Source organism: Odocoileus virginianus, chromosome 1 (assembly GCF_023699985.2).
Source record: "Odocoileus virginianus isolate 20LAN1187 ecotype Illinois chromosome 1, Ovbor_1.2, whole genome shotgun sequence".
NCBI lineage: Eukaryota > Metazoa > Chordata > Mammalia > Artiodactyla > Cervidae > Odocoileus > Odocoileus virginianus.
Genome location: NC_069674.1, coordinates 105545952 through 105559360, shown reverse-complemented (window position 1 = coordinate 105559360; position 13409 = coordinate 105545952). Strand labels below are relative to the sequence as shown.

The window sequence follows — 13409 nt, the reverse complement described above, 5'->3', positions numbered from 1 at the left end:
ATCCTTCCCTCACTCTCTGCCCCTTGGTCAGAACCACCAGTCTATTCTTTATGTAAAGACGTTCAGTTTTTTTGCATACATAGGGGACATATTTTGATTCTTTAGTGTTTCTATTTGTAAGATCTGTACCTTTTATGGTATTGATTCATTATAATTAAATCTATAAAAAGATAGGAAATAATATCCTTTATTGCACTGATGCCTATTTTTAAGTGGAAATTCTTCTAGAGAAAAATAGAGGGAGGGTGGTGGCTGCTGGACTGCCTCAGCCTGTTAAGACTGACGCCCAGAGGGACCTTCTCACCCCCTCAACCACTCTCACCACCGCTACGATTGTTCCCGTTGGGGACAGTCTTTGCCTTCGTTTTGAGACGTAACAAGTGCTTTGAAATCACGGATTGAACTTTATGGAATGTGGGCACATTGGGCTTTTCCCAGATGCACAGTGGTAAAGAATCCGCCTGCTAATGCAGGAGATGCAGGATATGGGTTTGATCTGTGCGTTGGGGAGATCCCCTGGAGGAGGAAATGGCAATGCACTCTAGTACTCTTGCCTGGAAAATTCCAAGGACAGAGGGGCCTGGTGGGCTATAGTCCATAGAGTTGGACACAGCTGAATGAGCACATGCACAATGTGGGCAGATTACATGTATAATTAATTTATATTAGTTAAATTAGGCTACAGTTTACAAGGATTAAATGAAAATAAAATGTGGGTGGAGTATAACTCACCCAAGAAAACACTTAATACTGTTACTGGTTCCATACAATCATAATTTGATCTTCATAATTTGATCCCTACTATATATCAGGAAATTGCAAGGTTTTTAAATTTTAAATTATAAATGGTGGTACTGATGCAAATTTATGACTTTAATGCAAAAGTTCAAAGTGGCATGTGATGCCAGAGCTGTCTTTACTGACCTAAGACCTAGACAGTAAAGAATCTGCCTGCTATATGGGAGACCTGGGTTTGATTCCTGGATTAGGAAGATATCCTGGAGAAGGGAATGGCAACCATTCCAGTATTCTTGCCTGGGAAATCCCATTGACAACAGAGTCTGGTGGGCTACAGTCCATGGAATCACAGTCAGTGTCCTAAATAAGAGCTCCCTGGGCCAAAAGGTCAGGTATTTCTTGGTCTTCCAGGCCTAAACCATACTCAACATACAGGATACACTCAAAAAATATCTGTAATACGACTTCAGTGGTTAAGGAAGCTCAGTAGATGCTCCTCTGGGAAATTTGATGAAGGTGGAACCACCCATTCCAGCCCTGACTATGCCCCATGCAGAGAAATGGACCAGATGGATGTAGCCTCAGTCCTAACACTGAAATATAGACAAGTCATCTACCATTCCCTCACTGACACAGCAGTTGACAAAAGGAAGAAATCAGATGAAAGAATCTGAAATGTCTGTTGTTCTGCATGTCATAAAACTGGCACACAATAAACAGCAGTTTACTTCATTTAGTTTAAGGAAGATGAGTCATAATATTTGGTCATATTTTATACAGTTCAATGCAAGGACCATACCTAAACAAGACATATAAAACACCACTGATGTTTGAACACTTTTAACAAGGGATGCTGATACAGTTTGGTTAGAAGTAAAACCATATGACAAATCTTTAGAGAGTCATATTTTGTGAGGAAAAACGTTTCAGTCTCACAACTGTCGAGATCACCATAGCTGAATAAGGGGAATCTGTGGCTGTTCATTCCCTGTATGTTTGTGGGTTAGAGTAGAAGAGCATTTTGGAAATTTCCCTCTAATTCCTAGTCTCTGCTATAAAAGCAAATGATAAGACTTCAAGTCTCTGGCTCTGGTATAAAGTAGAGTTGGTTCCATCATTGAGTGGACTGAAACTTGAGTCAGTTTTTTAATTTCTGAGCCTACATTTACTTTTCTGCAAAAAAAAAAAAAGATATGTTAACTACTGCCTGGGGAAACTGCATAATTCTTGTCTTACAATTTGTATTTCTTGATTGCCTAAATGGATTATTTCAGACTATGAAATAAACTACTCTGTTATATATATAGTATGCTGATAATTTCATAACACATTACTGCATACTTTTCACTGTTTTCTTTTTAATTGTAAGAAACTACATGCTTATGAAGAGAAAAAATCCCTCAAATTACACAGAAAAATAGAGTTGTATTCTTTTGATAATATAAATATAATAAAGAAAATGGGAAAACAAATATGCTAAGAAAATATATTGAAGAACAGTTTGCCTGAAATTATTTCCAAGGTTTTTTAAAGTAAGAAGATAATTAAATGTTACATAAATTTGAGAACTGTTTATATTTTCTGAAAATTGAATTAAAACTTAGGTGTAACTATTTAAAATTTTTTTATTCATCAGACTATGTCAGTAATGTGCTCAAATGACTGCAAGTATATCCTTGGATTATTTTTGATTCTGTGTCTAAATCATGTGGCAGCAACAGGCTTTATGTACTTATCTGAACCTAACAGGTAGGAATTAAATAAAATGTATTCCTTACACCAAAAAATGCCCATGTGCCAAGCAGTTAGACCACATTTTCATTTACATTTTCTGAATGTTAGTGAAACTTTGGTTGAGTACTCTCAGCTGGCATGCCTGTCCTGTGTCACTTAATGTTCAATGAGATTTATTACTTTTAAAATTAGGCATGTGGACTTAATTGCCACATTTCTATGTTAGGTTAGAACAGCAGTTTCTTTACAAGTTCAGATTGAAGTTTGACACTGATGCAGGCAGATTCTTTACATACTGAGCCAGTGGGGAAGCCTGAAATATAGACAACCATCAACTTTTAACACTTTTCCAGCAGGCTATGGGAATCTGTATGCAGGTCAGGAAGCAACAGTTAGAACTGGACATGGAACAACAGGCTGACTTTAGATAGGGAAAGGAGTACGTCAAGGCTGTATATTGTCACCCTGCTTATTTAACTTATATGCAGAGTACATCATGAGAAATGCTGGGCTGGATGAAGCACAAGCTGGAATCAGGATTGCTGGGAGAAAAATCAATAACCTCAGATATGCAGATGACACCACCCTGATGGCCGAAAGTGAAGAACTAAAGAGCCTCTTGATGAAAGTGAAGGAGGAGGGTGAAAAGGTTGGCTTAAAGCCCAACATTCAGAAAACTAAGATATGGCATCTGGTCCCATCACGTCATGGCAAATAGATGGGGAAACAGTGACAGACTTTATTTTTGTGAGCTCCAAAATCACTGCAGATGGTGACTGCAGCCATAAAATTAAAAGACACTTGCTCCTTTTAAGAAAAGTTATGACCAACCTAAACAGCATATTAAAAAGCAGAGACATTATTTTGCCAACAAAGGTCCATCTAGTCAAAGCTATGGTTTTTCCCGTAGTCATGTATGGATGTGAGAGTTGGACTGTAAAGAAAGCTGAGCACTGAAGAATTGATGCTTTTGAACTGTGGTGTTGAAGAACTCTTGAGAGTCCCTTGGACTGCAAGGAGATCCAACCAGTCCATCCTAAATGAAATCAGTCCTGAATATTCATTGGAAGCTGAAACTGCAATACTTTGGCCACCTGATGCGAAGAACTGACTCATTTGAAAAGACCCTGATGCTGGGAGGGACTGGGGGCAGGAGGAGCAGGGGACAACAGAGGATGAGATGGTTGGATGGCATCTCCGACTCAATGGACATGGGTTTGGGTGGACTCCGGGAGTTGGCAATGGATGGGGAGGCCTGGCGTGGTGCAGTCCATGGGATTGCAAAGAGTCGGACACGACTGAGCAACTGAACTGAACTGAACGGAAACTTTACTGATAACTCAGTTCATTGATTCATTAATTCATTAGATACCTATCGAGTTGTTTAATCCTGTAAAAAATTCAAATGTGCAGGAGCACTCAACAACTGTGTAAGAAGCTCTCAGATAAGAGCTTTACATTCCAAAAATAGGAAATAAGCAGTAAATAAATACCAAAACTATAGACATGCTTTATCATCAATGAGTACCAATGTGTCCTCAGTATAAGAAATTAATTATGTTCAGCCTCAGAAAGTTTATACCAAAATATTCTCTGGAGGAGGGAAAGACTACCTTCTCCAGTATTCTTGCCTGGAGAATTTCATGGTCAGAAGAACCTGGTGGGTTACAGTTCATGGGATTACAAGAGTTGGACACGACTGAGCGACTTTCACTTCAGTAAACTTCCCTGACTCAGAAATGGCCAATGAATGTCTTATGGCTGCTGAACCTAAACTCTGCAACAGTAGGGATTGGGTAATAGTCTGAATCAAAGAGATTTTAAAGAATAGAGCAAAAATAAAATGAACCATAAGGCAAAGTATGATATGATTTTGAAATCATGCTAAAATACACTATTCACAATAGCCAGACACAGAAGCAAACTAAATGTCCATTGACAGAGGAATGGATAAAGAAGATGTGGTACATATACAATGGAATATTACTCAGCATTATAAAACAAAATAATGCCACTTCCAGCAATATGGATACAACTAGAGATTATTGTGCCAAATGAAGTAAGAGAAAGACAAATATATGGTATCACTTATATGTGGAATCTAAAATGTTACACAGATGAACTTATCTCTGAAACAGAAATAGACTCACGAACATAAAGAGACTTGCAGTTGATGAGAGGGGGCGGGGTGGGGGAGGGATGGGTAGGAAATTTGAGGTTAGCAGATGCAAACTATTATACAGAGAATGGATAGACAATGAAGTCCTACGGTACAGCACGGGGAACTGTGGTCCGTATCCTGTGATAAACCACAGTGGAATAGAAAAAAGAATGACCGTATGTGTACAATTGAATCACTTTGCTGTATAGTAGGATTAACATGACATTGTAAATCAACAATAATTTAATTTTAAAAAGTTAATCACACTAAAATAAGTTACCAAATGAACAGTAAGGTGGGGTATAGAATAACCATATCATTTGGACTAAGGAAGGCTCCTCACAAGTAATGACACTTAAGTTTCATCCTGAAAAGTGGCTCAACTCTCCCAGCACTGAAAAGGCAGGGGTGGGAGGTTGAGACATACTCAGAACACTGTCTGAGGCACCCGGGGCCTAAGTGCTGTGAGCCAGTGGGTGGGTCAGAGTGTGGACCAGGACCTATTTGTGAAGATGCTAGTCTGCCATGCTGAGGAGTCTGGCAGTTCTGTGTGCAGTTGGGAGAATTCAGTCAAAATGGAAATCTATGTTTAGGAAAATAAAATAGACTGGGAGGTTGATTTGCAGTGAGGAGCATGGAACAGTGAGGAGTGGCAGCTGGAATGTGAAAAGTATGAGCCATAAAAGTGCACTTTTTTTCTAGAATATGTGTATTGCTTGCTGTAAACCAGATTATGCAGGAAAACTGACTGCATCAGCCGTTAAGAGTGCTAGTGGTGGGCATCTATTAAGAACATTATGTTGCAAATTACATTGGCCAGAGGAACCATGTGCTGTAATCAATGGTGCCACTAATGGGGAAAGTGGGTGAAGAATCTGCCTGCAATGCAGGAGACACAAGAGGTGCGAACTCCTGGGTCGGGAAGATCTGGAGAAGGACATGGCAGCCCACTCCAGTATTCTTGCCTGGAGAGTTCCGTGGACAGAGGAGCCTGGCAGGCTACAGTCCGTAGGGTTGCAAAGAGTTGGATACAACTGAAGTGAAAGAGCATAACACTCATGGGGAGTGTTATGGGGACGCCTGGGACTGTCCCGTTGTGTCAGTGGGCTGACATTCGGAAATAAAAAGCAGATGATCTCAAGCAAATAGAGTTAGTTGTTACTATTTACCTAATTTGGCTTGTGTCTATGCTTTTGTTTTCACTGTTTCAATAATCTATATTTAAAATAATTGATGTAGTTTTCAATAATGCTTATTAGAAACTCTGTACTTTGCATGTTCCAACTAATGGACACATTACAAAATCCATTTCAATGCTTAAAAGCAAAACAAAATAATCAAAAACATCTGAATTCTCTGAAAAATTTTGGACTTTTTTAAAACAATATAGACATACAACACAACATTGGGGGAGTGAAGAGAAGCGTTTATTAAACATTCATGATGCCAAAAATTTTTAAATGTTGAGAATTTGTCCTTTAATAGGTTTTCCTGCACACCAGAGATGAAGGCATGGAAGGTATGAAAAGATTAAAAAGAAAATAATCAAATGCAAATAAGCATATAAACTCCTTGAAGACAAGCACATGCCCACCTCTCCATCTGAACTACAGGCTTGGCACATCGCTAAGGGTACAGCTAAATGTCTGTTGTGTGCAGTAGTGAAATAAGAGCTTTGGTAACTCCCCAGGGCTTTTGTGTAAACTGATGGATCCATCCAACAAAGAAAGAGCCTATAACCGAAAGGATGACTCTAACTTGAAAATCTAAAATGTCAGGTTAGAAAGTTCCAGAATCACTCTACTGTTACACAAGTACCTTCATGTTTTCAGATATGTAGTTTGAATAATCTTAAATGAATTAATGTAATACATTGGTAAGCATGAGTTCCTTTTTTTTTTTCACTTGAATCAGTCATTCAACAATATTTATTAGGTATTCATAGAGCAGACCTATTTGAATTTTAAGAATTGTAGCTCTCCCACCACTTCTGTGGGCTTCCCAGGGGGCACAGGGGTAAAGAACCCACCTGCCGATGCAGGAGACACAAGAGACACGGGTTCCATCCCTGGGTCAGGAAGATCCCCTGGAGGAGTGTGCGGCAACCCACTCCAGTATCCTTGCCTGGAGAATCCCATGGACAGAGGAGCCTGGAGGGCTACCATCCATGGGGTCACAGAGAGTCAGATATGACTGAAGCGACTTGGCACGCACACATCTACTCTTGAATTTTGAGGCTCCTTCCTCAGTGCTATGTCAAAACCACCATATTTTGGAATCAGTAACTTTAACTCATTCTGTCCCCTATTCATAATGCAGGTTTTGAGGTCATTACATTTATTGAATAGAGCAGTTTCATTGTTAGAAATCTCAGCAAAGTGTTCTATGGAGTAGAAAGGTGGAAACCAAATCTCCCCCTGATGTATGGATGTGAAAGTCTAAATCAACACCATGAAATAAAGAACCCCAAAATCACGTTTCTCTTGGATCACAGTGCACGTAGTAACATTCGGTATTGAGTCTGTGCTGTGTCATTAATCCATGTCCTGCCCTGTGTTTGGTGATACATCATCCTCATGTGGAAAGAGGAGGGGGATTAGTTTACTGAGATAACTGCCCCAGGACTCCGACTCTGAGAAGCACTCCTGGGACCAGGGTGGGTCACACAACTTTAGACAGTGTCCCGGGAAGATATCAGGTTCACTTTCTCTGTGCAACCCAATAGCAGGTTACCTGAAGTTCTCACTGAGCTTACTGCCCCCTGGGGAGGGATGACATCACCAAGGGAAGCAGGGGGACTCCGGGCCCCCTGGGTGGAGTCTCTAGTGGGGAGCAGAGGGCTTCCTATGTGCTGAGACAACCCTACTGACCCACTTTCCAGGGGGCTGGGCCGTTTGTTGGCAGAATCATACCTTTGTATAACCTTGTCCCATAAAATGTTCCCCTGGGATGACTGAGAGATGGCTGATGTCTAGTGGCCTTTAACACCAAAAATTAAATTTTGGAAAGCTGATCATACCTGAGATTGTCTAGGTGGCACTTCCCCTGAGGATTTTCATGGAAAGCAGTGTGCAGAGCCCATCAGGCCCAAGATAAAAACGAAATATAAGCATTTGTAAGTTTCCAGAGGATTCAGTTAGCAGTGGCTTTGCAGTTTACTAAGGTCCACATGGGTCAATTTTTTAGTGATGACAAAAACATTAAATTTGCTTGACTATTATTCATACTTTAATGACTGAATGATTTCTTTGAATGGAATGAAGCCTCTGACTGCCTCTGCTGACCTCTAGCACAGCCCCCACCACAGCGCACAGTCATTTCTTATTACTGTTACACCAGAGGCCAAAAGTCCTTGAAGGCAGGAAACCATGATTTATTACTTTTTTGTGGTCACAATTAATTTGTACTTAATGGATGCTTAATTTAAATTTTGGAATAAATGTATGGGACAAAAAGCTTTAAAGATGTCAAAGAGTGACCATAATTCTGCCTTTTCTCCATAAACCTATTAATCTCTGACTACCTTTCTCACCAATGTGCCAAGTGTTGATGTGCTCGATAAGGGCAGAAGTATTCTCTAACACACACTGATCAGATCAGTGGGGACTGGCAGTGGCTTCTTTTAGCCACATGAAGAGAAGTGGAGTCAATTTGGAAGGACATGTAACTCCAGGAACATTGCACGTGACCGTCAGTGCTATTTTAGCATATTCAACAACTGCTTTCTCACTTGGCTCTTGCGGAGTCATGAACACAGGGCTCTCACTGAGGACTGGACGGTGCCAATCGTGGAGGAGAAAGGATCAGTCCCACGAGACCCACGAGTCCATGGACAGCTGGGTTGTCTGTACCGCATGTAGATAGAAGGCATAGACTTGTTCCGGGGCTTGGTTTCCCTTGCTGCTCCTCCGAGAAACAAGGGTCCCCCTATTTGCTTTCTTCAGCATGAGGCACTAATAATGCAAACTGTCCAGCCTATTCTGTTCCTCAGTTTATGGCATTATGTAAAGTCATGCTTAGAAGAAAAGTAAGTTACGTGAATGGACGTATTTGTGTGCATCTACCCATGGCCCACGGTGTGAGAGCTTTGAATGAACAGAAAAATGTTGTATTAGTTACCTTTGTACCTGCATCTCCCAAATGACTGAGCATGGAGATAATAAAAGGAGAAAGTTACGAGAAGGAAGTATTACAGTTTGTGTGAATTAGACCAGATCCTTTCCCTGATGGCTCAGAGGTAAAGCCTCTGCCTGCAATTTGGGAGACCCGGATTTGATCTCTGGGGCAGGAAGATCCCCTGGTGAAGGTAATGGCAACCCACTCCAGTATCTTGCCTGGAAAATTCCGTGGCTGCAATCCATGGGGTCACAGAGTCAGACACAGCTGAGCGACTTCACTTCCACTTTCTAAGGATCAACACTACATACCTCTCTGTAATGAAACAGAATTTGGACAGGATCCCACCTGAAACCATCACAACATTGTTAATCAGCTATACTGATTACAGTGTAAAATATACAGTGTAAAATATATACAGTGTAAAATATATACAGTGTAAAATAAAAAGTTAAAAAAAATAATTTGGACAGGATCTTAGGAAAAAATCCATCCTCTTATCTCATGATCCATTCATGGGTGCGCTATTCTCAAGATTCGAAGGAGAATCAGTGACCACAAATAACCTCGTGTGATGGAATCAAGACTGAAAAAGAAACGCAGGTACACAGCTCGGACAGTTGACAACACAGCATTTTTAATCTGTATCTATAGAAAACATGTATAGAAGCTCTCTAATAGAGGGATTATAGAAATACATTTCATATATAATAGTGGACTTCAGTGTACTTACTGTGAAAATAGCACATTTATTTAGAGACGGGTTTTTTTTTTTTTTTGTCCTAAGTTCGTGTGGATGTTTTGAAATATGTCCAGTTCTTTCTCTTGCAGTCTTTGTGACCCAGAAAAGCAAAAGGACCGACGGTTTCTTACGGTTCCTCGTGGAAAGTGTCGCCCGTTCGGCCGGTGTTTGCGAGTCGCGCAGCAGGTCCAGGCTGGGCAAGGCGTCTAGCAGACGCGAGGCGTGCGGGCCCTACATCTGCCGGCATTCGTGTCTGGTGCACATGGCCTGGCGCTCGATCCTCCAGGTGCCCTCCTCGTAGGTGCAGTGACAGATGGTGCACTCGTCCGTCTTCACCTCTCTCCCGGCAGGGATGACCGCCGTCTCCGCAAAGCAGTTAGGGCCTGCAAGGCAGAAACAGGCTGTACTGGTGTATGACACGTGTGCACAAGCGCACCACAGGTTTAACTGGGGACCTTGCTCTCCCCCACAGCTTGTATCCGCTCTCTTTCAGGGCGGACAGTGAAAAAGTTACCGTTTCAGCCTGGGAACTGCTCCCGCTTTTTTCCTGAAATGCAAGCCTTGTTGTTGACAAGTTTTATGAGTGACAATCCTGTGATTTTCATCGACAGACTGTTCCGTTCTGGGGCCAAATCTGCAATCACGTGGTTGAATTAATTCCAAGTCATCAAAGAAAAACTTGATTAATTGGGACTTTCAGAGAACCAGGCTTATTAGGAGAGAGCAGAACAAGCAGATTGCTCAAAGCAAACTAAACTCAGTGTTAGCACCACACCTCTTAGAGCAGGTTTCAAAGGTCAGCGGATGGAACAGCCATCTGGAGGACTCCAGAAATCCTGATTGCCCGTCCCACCCCCAGGACTTCTGACTCCCAGATTTGGGCTGGGGCCATGGAACCTGCTTGGATTACAAGTCCTGGGTGATGCTGTTGCTGGTCTGGGGCCACATTTTTTTTTTTTTTTTTTTTTTGAAATTTTTTATTTATTTATTTATTTTTTTTTTTTCTCAATTCTTTTTTTTTTTTTTTTTTTTTAATTTTTATTAGTTGGGTGCTAATTACTTTACATCATTACAGTAGTTTTTGTTATACATTGATATGAATTAGCCATGGATTTACATGTACTCCCCATTCCAGTCCCCCCTCCCACCTCCCTCTCCACCTGATCCCTCTGGGTCTTCCCAGTGCACCAGGTCCAAGCACTTGTCTCATGCATCCAGCCTGGGCTGGTGATCTGTTTCACCCTAGATAATATACATGTTTCAATGCTGTTCTCCTGAAACATCCCACCCTCGCCTTCTCCCAGAGTCCACAAGTCTGTTCCATACATCTGAGTCTCTTTTTCTGTTTTGAATATAGGGTTATCGTTACCATCTTTCTAAAGTCCATATATATGTGTTAGTATACTGTAATGGTCTTTATCTTTCTGGCTTACTTCGCTCTGTATAATGGGCTCCAGTTTCATCCATCTCATTAGAACTGATGGGGCCACATTTTGAGAAGCCCCAGCTTAGCCAGGACTGAGGGTCCATTGTCAGTAGCCTTTCTTGAGAACCAAGGACCCTTCAATTCTCAATCCACACCCCGTACCAGCTTCTCTACCAACAGAGGTGCCATGTGCATTTTACTCCATGTAAAATCCAGGACACAAAGAGATGGGTATTGGGGAGATTTCCAGTGTGAATTATTTCCAGTGGAGCAAATGGTTTCTATGTTACGGTTCACACCCCCAACTCAGAGGGGAACAACTGTGCAGACTCCAAACCTTCTTAAATGAAGACTTGGGCCCTCACTGCAGCCTGAAGAGATGCCCTGACCCTGAATTTCAAGCCAGGCTCTCATGCTCATCCTCCCGTCCTTTGCTTCTAAAGTCTCTGACCGTGTGCTCACACCAAAGCACGTTCAATGCCACTTTTCAAGTCATCAAAAAAACACTGCAAAATTAAAAACGATAAACTACTCCACTAAAACTCCAGGATAAAAACTGGCCTTTTTATAATTCTGGTCAGAATAAGTCTAAGCAGAATAACTCATGCTTCAGTGGCTGCGGTCACTGTAGGACTCTGGATCTTTCTTTGTCAATAGTTTGCAACCACTGCAGTCTTTATATTCAGTTGTCCCAAATTCAGCTGGTGAGAGAGGCCAGAACGTCAGGCTGCCCTGCTCCCATGTCCTTTGACTAACCCCCTCAGTGGCTCGCAGCCTCCTCCATGTCTGCACCGACAACATGTTTCAGCTCACCTCCAGCTCACCTGGAACCAGCCTCTTCTCTGAGGGGCCTTTGGGAGAAAGGAATATTGAGGATCCGAGACCTGATTATTGCAAGCGCCTGATATTACTGTGGAGACACAGCTCCCAGCCCCTCTCAGTGGGCACAGGTGGGAAGGATCTCTCTCTCTCTCACACACACACAGACACACACACACACACACGTTTTAAATTGTGAGTTTACAGAGGTTTTAAATTGTGAGTTTACGTTGTTAGAATTCAAAATCCTTTCTTCTTAGATTTTATATATGTATATCTTTTCTCTTACAATGAAACACTTCAAATTTAACATTTATTTGAGTGATTCCATTAACTCTTTGTTTAATTGTACTTAGATTTTAAATTATCTACCTTCTCTTGCACTGAGACTCCTGTTTATTAAAACCATAAACATGTTGGGACTTCCCTGGAAGTCCAGTGGTTAAGACTCCCCAGTTCCACTTCAGGGGACGCTGGTTCAATCCCTGGTCAGGGAACTAAGATCTCACATGCCACATGGCCAAAATAATAATAATAATTATTATTATACATATTCATATATTTTCTCTCACAGTTACATAAAAGTTTTAAAATGACACCATAAGTGTTACTCCTAGTAAACAAATTTTTTTTTTATAGTTCTTACAGTCAATGTATTTTATTCAGAAGTTGCTCAGTCTTCGCTCTGTGGGACAGTGATGTGTGGAGTGAGGTTCATCAGTTTCACTGTATCCTCCCTCCAATTCTCCTCCCTCCTCGGCCACCTGCTGCCCCAGCCACTGCAGTAACCACTTTTACTAGTTCTAATTTATCCCCTAGTGTAACTTGTTTTTTAAAAGAGTAAACAAATCATTCATCTTTCTTTCACAAAAGATAACATTCTCCTAACTACGTATTTGGCTTTTTCACTTCTAATTTGTCTCGGGGGGTCACTGCATCTGTACACAGAGCTCATGTGAAGCAATGGCCCTGTGTCCCCCACACACATGGTCAGCGGGGACTTGGAGACTGCCCCACCCCACCCCGTCGAGTATAGAAAATGCTTCAATGTGGAGTGTGTTTGTTATCGTTTCAGGCAAGGAAGAGATATGGTAAAGCCAGGCTCACAAGAAACTGCCAATAGCCTCCTAGTAAAATATGTATTCATGAGGAAAAGCAAAATCCCACATAAATAACCAAGTGTTCAAAATGGAAGATTAGGGGAATTCCCTGGCAGTCTAGTGGTTAAGAGCCAGCTCTTTCACTGCCGTGGGCCTGAGTTCAATCCCTGGTCAGGGAACTGAGATCCCATAAGCGAAATGGCAAGGCCAAAAAGCAGTACTTGAAACACATAATCTGAGAAGTGGGGTGTAGCAGCTCACACTCTCTCACATAGGAAAGCCTTTGCTTGGAAGCTTTCAAAATACTTAGATATAAAGTCATCTCCCTATTGTTGATTGATGAATAGTGAGAAGAAACCCAGATTTTCGGCCGCACTGAGACTCAACTCTGGATAAAATTCAGGGCAAAGGTACTACAAGCATCTGGACCATCAGAGGCTTATCTCCCAGGCCTGCAATTAAAAAAGAGTAATTATTCCTGGTAAAATTTTATTATGACATAATTCATACATTTTTGACCATTGTTTCATGTGGATTACGTCCTATAACCCCTTCCCAACACCTTGCAGAACC

General features: G+C 41.5%; 1 protein-coding gene across 1 annotated transcript in view; it reads right to left on the bottom strand.

The window, feature by feature from the left end:
- Nucleotides 1-9364: 9364 nt before the first annotated feature.
- Nucleotides 9365-13409, bottom strand: part of VWC2 (von Willebrand factor C domain containing 2) — a 127359-nt gene continuing 123314 nt past the window's right edge. Inside the window, exon 4 of the mRNA XM_020899900.2 lies at nucleotides 9365-9874. Coding sequence (XP_020755559.2) covers nucleotides 9723-9874 — 152 coding nt within the window. The 3' untranslated portion in view covers nucleotides 9365-9722. The remainder of the gene's footprint in view (nucleotides 9875-13409) is intronic.